This window comes from Pteronotus mesoamericanus, unplaced genomic scaffold (assembly GCF_021234165.1).
Source record: "Pteronotus mesoamericanus isolate MK-2021 breed Mesoamerican mustached bat unplaced genomic scaffold, CSHL_Meso_final contig_179, whole genome shotgun sequence".
Taxonomy (NCBI): domain Eukaryota; kingdom Metazoa; phylum Chordata; class Mammalia; order Chiroptera; family Mormoopidae; genus Pteronotus; species Pteronotus mesoamericanus.
The window spans coordinates 66,269-86,299 of NW_026555075.1; the positions used below are offsets into that span (position 1 = coordinate 66,269).

At 39.3% G+C, this 20,031-nt stretch overlaps 1 protein-coding gene across 3 annotated transcripts in view; it reads left to right on the forward strand.

Moving 5' to 3' along the window:
- Positions 1 to 10,198: 10,198 nt before the first annotated feature.
- Positions 10,199 to 20,031, forward strand: part of SF3B1 (splicing factor 3b subunit 1) — a 33,112-nt gene continuing 23,279 nt past the window's right edge. For all 3 annotated transcript variants that reach the window (XR_008528591.1, XR_008528592.1, XM_054566693.1), the window contains exon 1: positions 10,199 to 10,295. Coding sequence is in view for 1 of the 3 variants with exons in the window: in XM_054566693.1 (XP_054422668.1) it covers positions 10,268 to 10,295 (28 nt within the window). In the remaining 2 variants the exon portion in view is untranslated. The remainder of the gene's footprint in view (positions 10,296 to 20,031) is intronic.

Here is a 20,031-nt window from a genome sequence, read left to right on the forward strand (position 1 = left end):
TGGTGTGTCTCAGTTGTGCATTGTCCTGCAAAGTGAAGGGGTGCTGGTTCAATTCCTGGGCAGGGCATGTTTAAGTTGCAGGTTCGGTCCCCTGTTGGGGCATGTGCAAGAGGCAACATTGATCAATGTTTCTCTCTCACATCAATGTTTCTCTCCTCTCCCTCCCTTCCCCTTTCTCAAATAAATAAATAATAAATAAATAAATATTTTTAAAGAAAGAATGATCAGCTCTTAGGCTCCACCTCAAACTTACTGGAGTTTGGGTTCACAACATACACTTTTAAGAAACTCCTTGGGACTTCAGTGCTCTTACAGTTTGAGAATTACTGCATTAGAGGGTAAGAAAGGTTTCAGAACTGAGAGTGAGTTCATGTAACAGCCTTTTCTCTGCCCTTGCCAACTTCCACACAAAAAGACTCTTACAGAGGCATAACCATTGATAAATTGCCATGAAGAGAAAAAAGAGACTATATATATTATTTTCAATTAATCACTATTCCAAGAAAGAGTTTTTGGAAAATTTTGGGAAGGGACATTTGCCAGCCTATGTATTAGCTATGTACTGCCCTGCCGCAACCCACGCAGAGTGGTGGTCCCTGAGTGGGAGCGAGGGGAAATTGGGAAAGGACAACACAACACAGACACAACACAAGACAGTTTAGACAAAAGTGGGGGCCAGGAGGGACGTTGCCCTCTGATGGAGAGACAATGACAATGACCACGGTCTCTGTGTTTATTTTATAGGGGTTGGTTAGATAAAGCTCAAGGGAGTTCTGCAGACTTAGGGGAAGGCTGAGCCCGGGTTGTTCCGCTCCCAGCCTATCTACATGATAAAACTTTCTTCTGCAAAGGTTGCAGTCACATTCAGCTGAAGCTTGAGGTTATCTACTCCCTTCTCAACACCCCCCACCCCCACCCCGGCTCAGGCTGTCACCAGTTGTCAGCTTGCCCTGCCTTGCAGGTACAAGCGGTCAAGCGTGGCCTTGCCAAGCACTTAACCTGGCTTTTGACGTCAGCCTTCACTGTCCTCCACACTGCCCATGTACCTCAAGTTCAAGAGAACAGGGCAATTGTGCCCCTCACTGCTCACCACTGCTTTCAGACCATTATTTACTCCCCTTTTGTGAAAGGCCAAACTTCTATGAGGTTCCTATCCTTAGGGGAGAGTCCCATCCTCTATCTGGCTGCATCATTGTCATTTCACAGAGGACACTTGTGATGTATACTTGAGGTGAATGTTAGGTGGGCTGCCCAGATTTCTTTCTTTTTCCCCCCATAACCAGAGCTTTTTGTTTTCTGTTGGTGACAGTTCTCTTATGCATCCCATTCTGGCTATTGCTTGTAGGTAAAAAAGACCTGCCTCTCCCAAGGTCATGCCCTTTCCTGGGGAAGCTCACATGCAAAATCTTGTTGTGGGAATATGAAAACCCAACTCCCTTACTCTGGTTTAGGACAACCCTGAAGGGCCGTCCCATCTCCAGAGTTCCCGGTAGAATAGGTTGAGGCCTTTGTTGCAACTAGGTGGCAGTTCAACATCTTCTGCCCAGTTCTGATTCCTTCTTTCTCCCAAAGGTGTTGATCCTGAGGATACTCTGACAAACTTCTTGTATACAAATCTCCATCCCAGAGTCTGCTTCTTAGGGAACCCAACCTGTGATCCAAGAAATGAAACTCTAACATGAGATTTTTATATCTGGATCATCTACAGTCTGGCTGCCAGTGAGGACCCTTTCATTGCTGGTAGGTAAAGCACTGATAGCCCCTATTGGGATATTGGGAGAAGGACAGTGAAAGGCTGAGAGTGATTAATCACTGTTAAAGGTGAAGTGTAAAAGCTGGAGGGTATTCTTGGTCTATATAAAGAGAGTCTCATGTCTGCAGCCAGAGAGCAAAAAAAGCTGACTGTCAGTTACTGGATTTAACCCTAAGAGTAGCAGAGCTCCAAAATTTTCAGCTGAACAAAATTTTCAGCTTTAGTATGTCTCTTACAAAAAGTGAGTGCCCTGATTGGGAAGGACTGTAATCCTAAGAAATAGGACAAGGACATCTGGGTTAATGCACTGAAGAAACATGAAATCCTAGATTCCCCTGAATCATCTGGGCCCTCAGAAGTGGCCTAATCCTCCCTGTCATAAAAGTAGTGCTCCCTCTTTGCTTGAAGAAGATACAGAGACCACTGACTTATAAGACAACAGGTGCCCCACTCAGTAACTTTCCTCAGTTTTCCTCGAACCCCAGACTAATAACTGGGGTTAACTTATATATCACCTAGCCAAGGAAATGCTGGGCCTTCTAAGGGAGGAAAGAGATGCCTCAAAGGAGCCAAAGGACCTAAACGATATGTACCATCAAAAGTTGGAAGGCGACATAAGGAACTGAATTGTGGGCCCTAGATCAAGGCACAGGGGTGAGTAGCAGAACATAATGTTGGACAAAGAGGGTTTATCAATATGGGAGCACTATCCTGTGATATGGAATATCCTAACAAGGATCCAGGGAGGCAGTGCTAACATTCCATCTACTAGAATGGCTTTTAGAAACTCTGAGAAAGCACTGGCCCACCTTAAGTGGTGCAGAATGGCAGAACGACTGTGGGACATGTCATAAGGAGGAATAAAAAGGCTCAGAGGAGTGGGTATGCTAGAGGACATATTGTATGCTAATGCCAGAAAACTTAACAGATGACTATGCTTCACAGGGTGGCTCAGAAAACACTGTTCCTTAAAGCAATAAGGAATGTGAGAGGGGTGCCAGCATCAATAAATAGGACCAAGGCGAGGGCGGACTGAGTGAAGTACTCACCTTAGACACAAAATTAAAGAGTGCCAAGAAACTCAGTAACCAAGATAAATAATTTATGATATTTTAAAAAATAAAAATTAACACAGAAAATCCACAATGAACAAGATATCCAAATTTTATTTTTATTTTTTAAAAAGTTTATTGACTTATTTTTAGTGAGGAGAAGAGAAGAAGAGAGGGAGAGAAACATTGATGTGTGAGAGATATATCGACCAGTTGCCTCTCACATGCCCCCAGCTGGGGACCTGGCCTGCAACCCAGGCATGTGCCCTGACTGGGAATCAAGCTGGTGACCTTTCAGTTCACAGGTCAGCACTAAATCCACTAAGCCACACCAGCCAGAGCAAGATATCCAAATCTTTTCAGCCCTCAGGTGATAGCAGCAGATAAAGTTACAGAGTTAAACTCCATCATAGCTACCAGGGGTGATGAAATCCCCAAACAGAGGCCAAGTGTTGGTGCTTCATTGTCAGGAGCAAGTTGGGCACAACTGTAATTAACACAAAGTCACAATGGATGCCTGGTGGGGGTGGGGGGTGGGTCCTGACCTATGGAAAGGTATGAAGATGGCTAATGCAACAGGGTGTCCTTGGAGGCAAGATTGATGGGCAGCCTACAAAGATGTTGCTCAACCTACACAAATAAGAGAAATCAAGGATGGGTGTTCAGGAAGCTGAAGGCAGCTATGCTAGTTTTTTGGGGTTTTTTTAAGGGGTTCTTTAGTTTTCAGAGCTGAGCTAGTTTTCAGACACAGAACTATTTGATTTCAGACTATTTAATTGAAAGAGCAGCTAGAGGAAGATGGAACAAGGACCATGTAATATCATGGTAAATACGTGTTAATGAATCCTCTAATACTTCTTCAAAGATACCTATCATTTGCTCCGGTAACTATATACTGGGGAAAGTGGAATAAACAAATATTTTGAGGACTGTGGATGTAGTGTCCCAGTTGACATTGACACCCAAGGTGTCATAGTGGTCCCTGTTAGAGGGAGGGTGTATCGGGTCATAGTGCCAAGTGTGATTTCCCAAGTTCCCGAATGTATATTTTAGAAAGAACATACTTAGAAGTTAGCCAAACTCCCATGATGGTTCCTTGGCCTGTGGAATAAGAACATATGGGGAAGGCTACTGAGCAGCTCCTCTGTAACACTGCAAGATATTATCACATCTTAGGAAATGTTGCATAGATTCAGATTAGTGCCTTAAAACCTAAGGAATGCAAAGATGGCGGTGCCCATCACATCTATACTGAAGTCTGGCCCTCTCAAAGATTACACAGATCCTGGAGGATGACAATGAACTACCACAAGTTCAACCAAGTAGTTCCCCAATTGCAGTTGTTTTGTCAGATTATAGTATCTAAGCAGATTAACATAAACTAAAGTACAGGGTAAGCAGGCACTGATCTGATAAAAGTTGTTTTTCATTCCTAACAATAAGGAGGATTTAAAACTGTTCATTCTTTGGGCTGAACGACGATATACATTTTAAGTTTTACCACTGGGTTACGTTAATTCTCCCATATTATAGCAATTCAACTCTATCAAAATACAGTCTTAAGGGACCTGGGCATCTGGACATACAGCAAAAGATAAGCCACTGAATTGATGGCATTGGGTTAGTCATACTAATCAGACTAGATGACGGGGAAATAATTAATATGCTGGAGGCCTTGGAAAGACACATACGCTCCAGAGGGTGGGAGATAACCCCAGTGAAAATTAGGGATCTGCTCCATTAATGATATTTTTTTAGGGCAGGATTTCTCTCTCTCTTTAAAAAAAAAAAGATTTTATTTATTATTAGAGAGGCGAAGAGTACAATAAAGAAAAGGAGAGACATTAACGTGTGGTTGCATTTCACGCACCCCCTACTGGGGACCCAGTATGCATCCCAGGCATGTGCTCTATATTGGAAATTGAACCAGTGACCCTTTGGTTCACAGGCCAGCACTTAATCTACTGAGCCACACCAGCTAGGGTAGGGCAGGATTTCTCAACGTTGGCACTATTGACATTCTGTGCCAGGAAATTCTTTGTTGCTGAGAGCTTTTGTAGGCAACACAGGACGTTGAGCAGTGTCCCTGATCTTTAGATGCTGGTAATCTAAGTTGCTTTAGGTGTTACATTCCAGCTCAGGGAGAAAGACAAATAGAAACAATTATAATACAAAGTGATTAGGGTAGTTAGAGATAGTGTTTGTGGTATTGCAGAAGCACTACACAGAAATATTAAAGCATGCTATCTGTGTCTCATCACACGGTGAGATTTCCTAGTTGGGGTGATACAGGGTCAGTCTTATAGGGTGAGAAGGAGTTAGCCAGGTGAAAGAGAGTTGAGGATATGTGGATGGGGTTAGGAAGGAGGACACTTCAGGAAAAATGATGGAGTCTCTAGACATTGCCAAGTATTCCTGGGAGATAAAATCACTTTCAGTTGAGAACCACTGATTTAGGGTCACACTGGCCTGGGGCATGCCTGGACACCTCCAAAGTAAAGGACAAACTATTGTATCTTGTACTTCCCACCACTAAGAAGGAAGAATACTATGCCTTAGAGGTCTCTTTGGGTTCTGGGTAGCATCAAAAACTGCTGGCCCTATACTGTTGCTATTGTTGTTATTATTATCAACTTACGTAGGTTGACTCTGGTACCTACCTACAATAGAAAACCTGTAACTAACCCATACACTCTAGTCTACCCAACATACCTTCCTTCCCTTCTTTCACAAATCCTACTATTTCTCTGGTCCTGATAAATTCCCATCTTCCTCTACCACCTACCAATTTCTTAGTTCAGCCAGAGACAACAACTAGCCTAAACAGAATTAGTTACAGTGTTTCCAGCTCTTGTGTTGTACATCTGTCATTGAAAGTGAAGTAACAAAAATTATGTGGCAAGTCTCTTTGTATCAACTAACAGAGGCAGTACAGAGCAGGAAAGTTTGGAAGATTTCTTCATTCAACATTCATTCATTCATTCAACAATATTTTGTAGTACTACCAGCTATCACAGTATCTGGCCTTATCTCATGCCATTATTCCACTCTAGATACACCAACCTTCTTGCTCTTCTTGGGACATCCCAAGTTCATTCTTGCCTTGGCATTTTTTTATTGTTGAGTAATATTCCATCATAAGTATGTACCCATATGATATATATTATATCTTATTTATCCATTCATGTATTGATGGGACACCTAGGTTGCTCCCATATCTTGGCTATTGTAAATAATGCTGTCAGGAACATAGGGATGCATATATCCTTTCAAAATTTTTTGAGGAATCTCCATAGTATTTTCCATAGTAGCTGCACTAATTTACAGTCCCCACAATAGTGTGCAAGAGTTCTTTTTTCTCCACATCCTTGCTAGCACTTGTTATTTGTTTTTTTTTTTTTAACTTTACTTATTTTTAGAGAGGGATAAAGGAGGGAGAAAGAGAGGAAGAGAAACATCGATATAAGAAACATCAATCACATTGATTGGCTGCCTCTTGTGTTCACCCTGACAAGCACCAAACCTGCAACCTAGGCATGTGCCCTGACCTGGAATCAAACTGGTGACCTTCTGCTTTGCGGGATTATGCCCTACTAACTGAGCCACACCCATTGGTTTTTATATTTTTTTTTAATTTTTTTTAAAATTTATTTTTAGAGAGGGAAAGGGAGGGAGAAAGAGAGGAAGAGAAACATCAATGTGTACTTTCCTCCCGAGCGCCCCCCAGTGGGGACCAGGCCCACAACCCAGGCATGTGTCCTGACTGGGAAATCAAACCGGAGACCCTTTGATTTGCAGGCCGGTGCTCAATATACTGAGCCACACCAGCCAGGGCTATTTGATGATTTTTTTGATGATAGCCATTCTGATAGGTGTGAGGTGATAACTCATTGTGGTTTTGATTGGCATTTCCCTGATTAGTGACATTGAGCATCTTTTTATATGTTGGCCATTTGTATGTTCTATTTGTCCTCTGTGCATTAAAAATTGGATTATTTGTGGGTTTTGTGTGTGTGTGTTAAGTTGTATGAATTCATTATATATTTTGGATATTAACCCCTTATTGGGTATATCATTTGTAAATATGTTCTCCAATTCAGTAGGTTGCCTTTTCAGTTTGTTGGTTTCCTCAAATTTTTTTTTTTTTTTTTTGAGACTAGGAAAAGCCAGCGTCCAAGTGCCCCTGATTAAAAAGAAGAAATGGGAAACAGCTCAAGTACCCATCAGTAGATGAGAGGATAAAAAAGTTGTGGTACAGCGCTGGCTCAGTTGGTTGGAGGAGGTCCTGTATACCAAAGGGTTGTGGGTTTGGTTCCTGGTCAGGGCACATATGTGGCTTACGTGTTTGATCCTCAGTCTTGGTGCATATGGGAGGTGAACAATTGGTGTTTCTCTCTCGCATTGAAGTTTCTCTCACGTTGATGTTTCTCTCTCTCTCCCCCTTTCTCTCTAAAAGCAATGAAAAAAATGTCCTTGGGTGACAATTAAAAATAAAAAGAAGCTGTGGTACGTTTATACAATGAAATACTACATGGCCATTAAAAAGAAGTAAATCTTATCCTTTGTAACAGCATGGATGGACCTGGAGAACATTATGCTAAGTGAAATAAGCCAATCAGAGAAAGACAAATGCCATATGATCTTTTGTGGAATCTAATGAACAAAATAAAAACAGAGGCATGAACACACTTGCCAGGGGGAGGAGGGAGGGACTGGCTAAAAGAAGGTGAAGAGATTAGCCAAAGAACATATATGCAGAACCCATAGATACAGACAACAGTGTGGTGATGGCCAGAGGGAAGGGGGGCAAAGAGGGTGGAAAATGGGGACACCTGGAATAGTGTCAACAATAAAAATAAGTAAAAGAAAATCTATATAGAAAATAAAGGAATTGATTTTCCTTTTTATTAAATGTCATCACTGTCAATTGTCTAGTTTATAAAAAAGTGGGGGGCAGATGACCCCTTCTTACTTTTGAAACAAAAAGCCTCACCACAAAAGGGTATAAAAGCTTAATTAACAGCTGATATTATTGATATTGAAAAACCTAATTTTTTTTTACTGATTATCCAAGTCACTGTTTCATTAAAGACAAATTAGTTTTTAGGAGAAGACTAAGAGAAAGGAGTCTCCCTTGATCTCATGCAAAATCTCTTGTATCTCAATATCCCATATATGTCCTTGATCATAAAAGTAACTTAATATCTAGGTTCCTAGAGAAATATGTACATAATACAAAGTAGCCAGCCAGTGCAGCTTCTCTTTATCTTGGAAAGACAAAGGAATGTGATGCTCTTTTTGCAGATGCTTTTCATTTCTCTATTTTTTCCTGTTCATTAGACTAATACATGCTTATAGCCGAATATGTGAAAAATACTAAAAATTGTAAAGAAAAAAACACTTGTAATTTAATCATCCATAAACATCCATTATTAACATTTTTGGTGAATTTCCTTTCCATATATATCTTATCTGACTGTGATCACCTGATATATATGAATTTATCTTTAAAAAAACAAGAAATGTAGTGTCCTCGTAATTCTTTTTGTCAACATGAATGAATTTTCAGTTTGTTGGTTATTGATGGATAACACCATTCTCTTTCCTTATTTTTCATTCATGTGCCTTATATTGTTTTAAAATATGCTATTCTGTGTATATATATGTCATCTATGTGTAGGTTACAAACCACTCTGTATAAGGGATATCTATGGATTGCCAATCCAAGAAGTAGAATTTATTAATAATTTGTGTAATAATCTACAGTTCTCGCCCTGGCTGGTGTGGCTCAGTGGATTGAGTGCTGGCCTGAGAACCAAAGGGTCACTGCGGTTCGATTCTCAGTCAGGGCACATGCCTGGGTTGTGGGCCAGGTCCTCAGTAAGGGGCGCTGGAGAGGCAACCACACATTGATGTTTCCCTCTCTCTCTCCCTTCTCCTTTCTAAAAATAAATAAAATCTTTTTAAAAAACCCTACAGTTCTTTTATTTCATCCCCTTTCTCCTCCAACTATTGTTTAAACCTAAATTAAAACAATTAAACAGTTGAAAATGTAATCCTTTACATTGATTTTTTCATTGATGGTAATAAAATCCCACTTTTTAAAGTCGCTACTAAATAATTGTGTTGTGAGTCTATCACGCAGTGAGATACACACTATCTTCTTTGTGCTGGCTCTAACCTTGATCCCTGTTATGTTAGGCTACTTCTCACACTAAATTCCCATTTGAAAGTTTTGTTCTTTTTTAATTCCAAGGTCCAAGGCCAGAGTGATAGTACAAGGTTATTCTAGTATAAATGATGTACAGAAAAAGAAAAAAGAGAGACCTCCATATTGATTTTTAAAAAATTCATGGGTTAGCCCTGGCTGGTGTGGCTGGTGTAGATTGAGCCCCGGCCTGCAAACCAAACCGTCTTCGTTTAATTCCCAATCGGGGCACATGCTTGGGTTGTGGGCCAGGTCCCTACTAGGGATTGGGAGAGAGGTAACCACACATTGATGTTTCTCTCCCTCTCTTACTCCCTCCCTTCCCCTCTGTCTAAAAATAAATAAATTCTTTAAAAAAATTCATAATTTAGGAATGACATTTACAATTGAGAAGCATTTTATCATTGTTAATGCTGATGATCGGTGGTTTTCTAAAAACCTAGAAAAGTTAAAAGGCTTTAAAATGGCAGTAAAGTGGAAGGCTGGGTGGAGAGGGCAGAGGGAAAAAAATAACATTAACAATAAAATACTTTTTTAAAAAAAGGATGGCAAAGTTCCTACTGTGTGACTCAGTAACTGCACGACCCTGTTCGTATATACGTTTTGTATATACTCCGTGCCCTAGCTTTTCTCTCATTTTAAAGTGGTATTAGCAACAATTTGCCCACTTTACTGGGCTACTTGTGAGGTTCTATAGTGTTTGGGATATGTTGTAAACAAAACTCCTACCCAAATGGTAATTATTTAAAACAAAAACGACCGCGAATTACAGCGCGAATGATGAGACTTTCAGTAACTAAGTACTGCCACAGCTGAGACAGATGCTAAATTAAGCTTTTGTCTGATCCCCAGACCCCTTTCGGGGAACTTGAAGGAAACGGAAATAAGGTCCGAGGTTTTTTTCCAGCTCTCAAAGCTTTGTTTTTTGCAGTGACTGTACTTAACTACCCTCGTGGATTCTAATTTCCCCCACCGCAGGGACTCACTTAAAGGTAACATGGCTTACTTAACCAGTCCTTTTCCGGATTGCCACGAAAACACCCTCAGGCCCCAATCCTGGCTCCTCCCCGCCCCCCCCACAATGCACCTCTCTATTTCATCTAGGGAGCTGCTCTGTCACGTGTCACTTGATGAAGCGCGTTCCCGCTTAGCACATGCGCAGAGATCAGCCCATAGCTATTTTTCTCCGTGGCAGCGGGGACGAGCGGAAGTTCTTGGGAGCGCCAGTTCCGTCTGTGTGTTCGAGTGGACAAAATGGCGAAGATTGCCAAGACTCACGAAGGTAAGCGGTTTTCCACTGGTTACATGTCTTTCCCGCTGCCCAGCCTGCTAAAAGTCTGTCCTCATAGGTTTCTGCCTCTTTCTGTGATTTCTTTTGTGGGGACCTAGCCTGCGCTTCAGAGCCCAGGTCGTTTCTTCGGCGCCAGCCGCGCAGGCCACTGCCCCACGTAATGGCGTCCTACTTTTACACCCCCGACAGGCTCTTTGTTCCGTGTTTGGGTGCTGCTACTTTAGCTTTGCTTCTCTTCTCTCACCATAGAGCCTTGTTTAAACGGCTGGCTAAGGAGGATTTTAGGACAAGGGATCGGGGAAAGGGCGTGGGCGCAAAGTCTCACTTGTCCCTGGGAACTGTCGTCGGCATAGTTTGTGCACAGGAGAGTCAGAAAAACACCTGAAATAAGGCAGCGGCTTTTCGAGCAGCCCTAAATCGAGTGTAGTAAAACCGAGGCCCATTACTCTTAACCTTGACTAATCTGTGTTTTCGCGCGTCTAAGATAACTTTTTTTTTTTTTGGTACGAAATGAATTGGGAGTAAAATCTGGTGTGTTTTTCCTCCTTTGATTACTTTTAGTATAATCTTTTTCTTCGGAGACTGATTATTGTTGGGAGAGGGAAAAGACCTCTTTTATTAGTGGACAAAGCTTTCGAGGTAGTTGATCGTTTTATGGACTACGGAGTATACAAAATTAGGAAAAATGTTGGGAATAGACTAGAGTTCATTAGGGAGCATCTAGAAATGACAGGAAATAGGGTCACTTTTTAGAAAAGGTGAGGCATGGGGAATTGGAGCTGCAATCCTTGTTGTGTGACTTGGAATCTGAAATTTCCGTCACACACGAGGCTTCAAGAGAGTCACTTTTATTTCACACGTTGATTCTGGGTTCCTGGCTGGATATTTGTGAGAGGTAATAAAAGAGTAAGGCCATCAAAAGTTTTGCAGTCTGCTGGGGAAATAGATGTGTATACATTTTCAGTCTTTTATGAGACAAATGAATGCTTAAATAGAAGTATAAGCAGCATGTTCTTGGAACATGGATAACGGAGTGATTAATTTACGCCTAGAGCTCTTTCGTAGAGGAGATAACTTGTCCTTGGTCAGAAGGATCATCCGTGTTAAATTAGGGGAGGACATTTGAGCCAGAGAGCGTTTTGTGCCTAGGCAGGGAGTCGTGAAAGGAGTTGGAGTAGTGGACTGTGGCAGGAAAAAAAGCATATGAATCAGGAAAGATTGATTAGGACCAGAATGTGAATGGCATTGAATAGTTGTGTCACTCATAGGAACTGAAGTCCAGCTTTTTGCTGTTTATGAAACATGCTAATGAGTTGCCAGTGACTCGAATATTCTTTATGTTAGGTATTTAAGCTTTAAACACTCTTTTAACCCAGAAGTGTATATAGGCACTTATTTTTCTATTTTTGGACTATCTCAACCATTCCTTTCGCAGAATGATTAGAAAATGTAAGGATGTTGCCTTTTTTTTTTTTTTTCCTTTCAGGAGTAGATTCATTTGGGGCATTTTATAGCCCTGACTAGTTTATTGGTATCTTCATCATAAGGTACTTTTGCACAGGAATTGAAAGTTGTGATTAGTTTTCCTGCATTTTGGAAACCCAGTTAAAAGCTTTGGGCTATAGAAAATTAAAATTTATTGGCCAAAATTGCTATTTTATTTGGGTTTATGCTTTTACTGATGCCGTAAGTGTTAGAACATTCAGTTTAAAATCTGAGCACTGTCTATATACAAGACCATGTTCATCACTGTGGCATATAGACAGGGTGATAAATGTTTAGTAGAAACACACATAGTATTTACATAGTTTCTTGCTCCCTTGTCATTGTCATGAGGAACTTTGGTCCTTCATGGCCAATCTCTGTTTTCACTTTAAGCCATCTCTGATATCCTGGAGAAGAGATAGGTGTTTTTTGTTTGTTTTGTTTATTTTTAATGCTAGCTACAAAAGGACTCTATAAATCTTTATTATATTACTTAAGAGTATTATACTGTGTTAAAGTTTTCTCTTCCACTTTGAAATTGTGTGCAAGATTGGTACCTTTGTATCTCTCAATACCTGGTGCATAATGGGTGCTGAATATTTGAGATTAGTATGTACTGGAAGTATTTAAGGAGTTTTACAGAAAGGGAACACTTAAAATGTCCTTTGAACTACTGGGTAGGTTTGGATACATTTGTTTGGCTGAGATGCGTGGGAAGTAGAACTTACTCATGTATTGAAAACCACTCGTTGAGAGGAAAAAGTATTCGCTTAGCATCAAACTAGAGCAGGCTTTGAATGCTGAGCTAGGTTTGACTTTGGCTTTCCAATGCCTACGGAAGTGCCATCCTTTGTCGCCCAGGTAACAAGTTAATCTCTATTTTAGAAAAGTCATTGTGGTACCAAGGATGACTTACATGCAGTAAGAGCAACCATTCTTCCTTAAGCAGTTGAGGTGGTTGAGAGGAGGACTTGAATTTGAAGCTCACTGGAGCCACTTAAATGTGTAATGCATGCTTAAATTTTTTTTTTTTTTAGATTTTAAATTTATTTATTTTTAGAGAGAGGGGAAGGGAGGGAGTATGAGAGGGAGAGAAACATGTATCAGATGCCCTCTCACGCCCCCTGGCTTGCCACCCAGGCCTGTGCCCTGACTGGGAATCAAACTGTCCACCGGAGGACAGGCAACCCACTGAGCCACACCAGTCAGGGCCATGTTTTGTGTTTGATTTAGAGCTGTCCGTCACCCTATTGTTTAAATAAACTTATATACCCTTTTCATCCTAAATGACATTGTTAGTAAAAATATTTCTTTGTTATATTTTCTAATTTATTTTTTAAAAGATTTCTTTTGTTCTAAGGGGAGGGGGGAGAAACATGAATGTGTGAAAGAAACATCAATCGGCTGCCACATTGGTGAGGGCAATTTTTATTTTTTATTTTTTATATTTTTATCCTCACCTGAGGACATGCTTATTGATTTTAGTGAGAGGGGAAGAGAGCGAGAGGGAGAGACTCATGAATTGGTTGCCTTTCGAAAATGACGGAACCTGCAACCCAGGCGTGTGCCCTGACTGGAATCAAACCTGTGACCTTTGGGTTAATGGAATTACCACCCAACCACCTGAGCCACACAGGCCAGGGCGTACTGCATCAGTAGTTTGTACTCTAGTCTTGTGAGGTAAATAATACTGTATTCGAGCTGGAGTAGTTTATCGTTGTACCTTCCTATGTGGTTTTCACAGGCTATTACTTCCCATCATTGAGCCAAACTGATAATTTTTTTTCCTTACCTGTTCCTTTAAATATTTCTATTAGGATCATCCCTTAACATTCTCTTTAACCAATCTGATTATCTTTTACTTTGGTCAGTGTGGGTTATGCTTTCCATGATTGAAGTATAAAAAAAGCTAGGCTTATTCAAATGCAATACAATCTTTTGGACCTTTCTGCATGTTAGATTGTGTCAAGTGTGTACAATTATTAGTGTACATAATCTTGCTATCCAGCAGTTCTTCAGATACTGCTGACTTTGGCAAATGAGGGAACACTCTCGTTTTGAAAAGAGGAATATGGATTATCCAAAAATTCCCTTGGCTTGTTTTGCCACTATCGAATAGATATTCTTTGGCATCACAAAGCTGAAAAGTTTTTTACCCCCTAATTATTTGCTTGCAGAATGTTTGGAATAGTTTTGTTTTTTTTTTTTCTGTATCTTCTGATATTTTTATTTTCCTGTATACAGATAGTTACTGCTTTGTACACCCTTCCTCCCCTTCCCCGGAAAGGAGGGAGGGGAGGGAGGGAGAAAGAGAAGGAGTCAAACATTGGTTGGCTTCCATATGCACCCAGACCGGGGACCGAACCTGCAACACAGGCATGTGCCCTGACTGGATTGGGAATTGAACAGTGACCTTTCAGTGGAATTGAACAGTGACCTTTCAGTTCGCGGGATGACGCCCAACCAACTGAGCCACACCAGCTGGGGCTTTGTAGACTTCATTATGAATGTTGCTAGTAAAAAATAGGAAAAAAAGGTTGCTTAAAGATTTTGAAAAGGATTTTTTCTTCAGAATTTTTTAGGAATTCACTTAATTTATATTGATTGGGAGTTCATTGTTTAGGAATTGATATCTGTAGTATTAAGTAAAATAATTTACTAGTATAGTTAGTTGTCCTGTTGAGTTTTTGTTTAAGGAAAAGGCTGAAAGTTGGGATATTTTTCTGAATGTCTTTCAGAAGTCTCACATTTGAGAAATCTTGCTCACCACTTGCATCTGGCTGGTGCAGAGTAGATGACACTTAGGAACTTGGACTAAAAGGTGTCAGTGAGTAGTTACCATCCAAAGGCTGTACCTCTGTAATATGAAATGAATAGCGATTAAAAGCTTGCAAATAACCCAAACAAAAGTGAGGAATAAAATTGCATCAAAGAGGAGGAAATGCTACAAGCTGGACTTAACAATATCTGAGGCATAGAAATAAAAGGCACAGAATGGGGAATCAGTAGAGGGACAGAATTTGATTGTATAAGGTGTGACCAGTGGTGGTTAATCTCTGTTTATGTCTAGGTTTAGAATGCACGTAGTATTTGTTCCCCATCTTTTCAAAGACCCCAGTTCTGCTGTACTGTTGTTTGATGTCAGACAGAACTCACAGATAAAACATCTTTTGTATTTATAAGAAAATTATAATTTTAACACATCTGTAATTGTAATTTATCACATTTTCCTGGTTTTAAAAGTAATATAGTAATTTTTAAGTAAATGAAAAATGGAAATAATTTTTTGAATGAATTGAAACTTCAAATGGTCTGGCTCACAGATTTATTCATTAATTTACACTTAATTAATATTTATCTTTTAAGGAGAGATTTGTTCTCTGGTAGTTGAAAATATTCCTAAGATCAGAATTCCCCTCCAAAAATTGGGGCATTACAGTTGAATAATGACATTTCTGTAGATCATTGGAGCAAATTTAGTTTTTAAAATGTATGTTTATATCTTAACATTTAGAAGATTTTTACATTAATCAAGATGAGTAAAGCCAGGAAAGAGGAAAAAATGACAAAGATACAGGAGAGTTGGAACTTTTGAGGTTAAAGATATTTCATAAAAGAGCTAAAGTTTTTTGTTTATGCGTAGCAGAAGACTCCATTTTGGAGAAGAGAGCATTCATTTTCTGTTGCATTGGGCTCAGAGGCCTTTGTTGCAAGGGGCTAGGAGGAAGAAGAACCAAGAGTGAAAAAAGTGGGCGAAGCAGGAGAAAGCCATGCTTAAATTTTTTGAACTTTATATTGAGAACTGCAAGTGTAAGCAAAACTGGAGTAGTGAAGCAAACCCCCCCATGTTGCACCCATCACCTAACTTAAACAGTTATAAACTTGGGGGCAATTTTGTTTAATCTTTGCACTGGTCCCTTCCACCTTTCCTGTTATTTTGAAGCAAATTCTAGATGTATCATTTTATCTACACATTTTTCAATGTGTATCTCTAAAATTTTATTGCAATATAAAATTTTAATATAATATTCATTCACTGTTATATTTTGCTAATTGCCTTATAAACATTTTTTTCTAGTTTGTTTGAATCAAATTCCAAATAAAGTCCATACGATGCGAATAGCCTTAAATCTTCTGTTCCCCCTCCATCTGTTTTTCTTTTTCCTCGCAATTCATTTGTTACAGCACCTTTGTCCTGTAGAATTTCCCAGTCTGGAGAGAAAGCATGGGGGCAATAAAAACATCTGGGATTACTCTCTCTTAGCCTCTCCCACCACTTCAGCTGCAAATAAGATGTCAGGAGGCCTATGGCAAGGGAAGCTCCAAGAAAATTATTGGCTTTAGGAATGAATTCAGTTCAGTTCAGGTTTAGGCTGGACTAGCCATGGCAAGGAAGTGTAACAGGACTTGCAGATTCATTTGGCTCTCCCATTATAATTTTAATGGCCATGAATATGCTCTCAGTTTTCTAATAAGCTTAACTTCTACTTGAAATGGTTTTGAGTCCTAATGATACATGCACCTTAAAATAGAATACCCATGACAATTCACCCCCAAGGTTTTTCCTTTAGTGAGGTTCTTTGATAAATATAAATCTAATGTTAAACTAGTACTTTGGTTTCTTCTCTTAAGACTTTTTAAAACCACTTCCAGACTATTCCAACTCTGGAGATTTGAAGGACTACCCATAACTTCAATTTTAGGATTCCAAACCTACTGTCAAGATAGGGAATCCCTGTTTTCTTTTTAAGGGTTCAGCATCATCAGTAACGGAGTTCTACTGTATCTCCGTTTTATTAAACAGGGGGGCTGGGGACAACAGAAGTAAGGCTTTCATCCAGAAAATAAAATTTACAAATCCACATTAATTATTTCTACCTCCAGACTTCCTTTTCTTTAACACCATAGAACTGGAATTTTACTAATCTCCCCTCAGTTTTTCTACTTGTTAATTTCTCTTCTCCATTTCATCTCATATTTATTCTTCCTCTGTTATACAGAACAGTTCAATTCTCCTCTGCACATCAAAAGGACTTTCTAAGTTTCTTACATTAAACATATACTTATGATAAGACCCAGCAATTCTATTTTTAGTTTATTACCCAAGTGATATTAAAATTTGTGTGCTCACAAAAGCCTGTACATGAATGTTTGCAACAGCCTTATTTGTAATCTCTACAAACTTCAGACAACCTAAATGGCTCTATAAAGAATGGATAAACACAGTACAGTACAATGTAATACTACTTGGTAATAAAAAGGCACAGACTACTGATAACACAAAACAAAAGGAAAACTGAAGTCTTTATGGGTTCAGATGGACTCCGAGTGCCAGCTCTTGGCAGTCAATCCTTTGTGTAACCACTAGGAGGTCCTAGTCTCTAGTCTAGTAAGTCACTAGCAGACAGTATCCATTTTTATTTTTATTTATATTTGAATGTGTCAAACTACAGGGAGTCTAAATTTGAAAGGGATTAGGTGGAAACAGAGGATTTGTGTTGATCAAAATTGAAGCAGGGAAAGATTAGCATAAACATTTCCTTTCTCTGCCTCCTCAAGTCTTTAATATTTTGGGCCTCTGGTTATTCTTTTTGGTATGTTCTCAATCATTTCTTTTTCAAACTTGCCCACAAATCTTATGCATTGATCATTTGTTGTCAGAAATTATCTATTTGCTTATTTTTAGTCAGTTTGTATTTAAGAAAGTACAGGGCACCCTGGCCCATGTGTCGCAGTTGGTTGGAGTGTCATCGGTCCTGTACGCTGCAAGGCCACTGGTTGGATTCCTGGTCAGGGAACATACCTAGGTTGTGGGTTTGATCCTTGGTCAGTTGGGGTGCCTGCAGAAGGCAGCTGATGGGGGAGTGTCTCTCTTTCTCTTCCCCCGCCCCCTTCTCTCTAAAAATCAATGAATATGTCTTTGAGTGAGAAATTAAAAAAAGTACAGGAACACCTGCATACCAGAAGCTATAATTCAGTGTTAGATTAGAAAATAAGGAGTTAGACAACTTTTTTTGTCTTTCTGAGATGTAAAATGTTTATAAAATTTGATTCTGGAATTTTGCAAACCGTTGCTGACATGGATAGGGGAGAGACAAATTTGGAAAATTACTTTTAATGACTTCTACAGGTTGGAAATACATTTTTATTGTGAAATAATATACAGAAAAGTGTAGGGAAAATATAATGAACACAGTGTAACCCATTGCACATCTTTAACAGCTCTGAGTTTGTGGGATCTGTTATCTGAACTTTGTGGATATCACTATGTTTGTGTAAATGTTATAGTTTATAATACATAAACAAAACCCACTTTTTATCCATAGTTTGAAGCAAATATATAAACAGTATACTTGGTTTGCATATAAACATTGAGCTATAAAACCTGTATAAATTTAGTAATGAACTCCCCCTCAGAATTAATTACCTACAAACAGCTGCCTAGCGTTTGTGTCCTTTAAAAGAACCTGTTTACATAAAAGTGGTATATGCATCTTGTGGTTTATAAAACCAAGTTTCAAATATTTCAGAAATGGAAATGGTCATAAAGGAAAAAAATGAAGAGTAGATTTCTATTCATGCCTTAGCCAATTTTGCTAACCAAGATTCTTCTGTGTTCCAGGAGGAAAAGTATGTGTGGGGGGGGGGGGCTGGGGGAGGTGGGGAGCAAATACAATTTTAAAACTAAAGAAAAATACCTCAGACAGAAAAACTAGAGAGAAGAGGAAAAAATGAATCACCTAGCTCAGGTGAGGATATTTGTGAGTAATTATGGTGGAGGTCCCTGACTGCCTGGGCTCATGTTAACAGTTTTGTGGGAGCTGTGCAGGAAAAATAACTGTGGAGATGGTGGTCCCATGACACACTAAGATTTTGAGATCTAGTTAAAAACTGGGGCTGCTAGTTCAATAGTAAATCTGTTCCATTGTTTTGAGTTTCCTAGACTTGCTCCGACTCTTAACGGAACTGTGGCCCATTTGTGCCTTCCACTAGGTGCTGTTACTACATTTTCTTCTGTAAACCACACCCATCTTGAAGAACTACAAAGGGTTTTCTCCCTAAGCTTGGGGTGGGGGTGAGCATTTACATCTTTTTCCATTTGGATCTTCAAAAGCTAGTACATAAGCTTTTAAAAGTCCCTGGTATCAAAGGACCTAATTCACTTGAAGGTAAGGAGCTGGCAAAAATTGAAACATCTATTTGGTAGGCTACAGATCTACTGGCAGTAGAAACTTTGTTTCTTTCCAAATTTATGAATTATCCAGATAATTAAAGTGAAACATTAACTTGTAAATTAACTTGTAATTTAAAGTCAGGAAGTACAAAAAAAGTTGGAAGGCTAGTCTGTATTTCAAAGAGACTAGAGACATAACAGTGAAATGCAGTGCTTGGTTCTTGCTTGCATTGTGGATCAAAGAAAAGAACATCTAGAAAAGGATGTTACTAGGTCAGTTGGGGAGATTTGAAGCTAGATTATTTATATATTAGATGATAATGCTATTAATGTTTAATTTCTTGAGCATGTTAAATCTGTTGTGTTTGTTTATATAGGAGAATGTCCTAGATCTGGAAATGTTGAAATATTAGGAGTTTTAAATGGTTTAGAAAAGGTACATACTTGCTTTATCTCTTATATACACAGACACTTGAACACAGTGAAGTGTATGTGGGTGTTTATTGTATTATTCTTATTTTTCCTTGTCGTGACATAATTAAAAACTGAGAAGTTTGGGAAGCAGTTGAGAAGGGTTGATACTTCATTCACCAAATGTGCATCTTCTAAATGTCAGACCTGTGGATAGAACATGGTGCTTGGGGGGTGATGATAATCCTTTAAAACAACACTGTGTTGTAGGAAACTGAGACACACAAGTGTAAATAACGTATTAGTAGAGAAAGAACCTTTCCTTGAAGGTAGATATTTTAGTTCCAGATATCAGACACTTAGTCATTAAACTAAGAAGTGTTATGGTGGTTGCAGCCAAACTGCGGTAGAGTTCTGAATTCCATGCTTAGGAATTTATGCGTTACTCTTTATTTGTTTCACTATTCAGAGTGTGATACTTGCTGTTTAGGACATGACTTGGAAGCTTGTTAGGGATATAGAAACTTCAGTCCGATCAAGGCCTACTGAACTGTAACAAAATCTGCAGACAGTTTTGCACATTCAAGTTTGAGAGCCACACTCCCTAGTACAGTTTTTACATTTCTGTTAGTGTTGCATTTAAATAATCTTGACTGT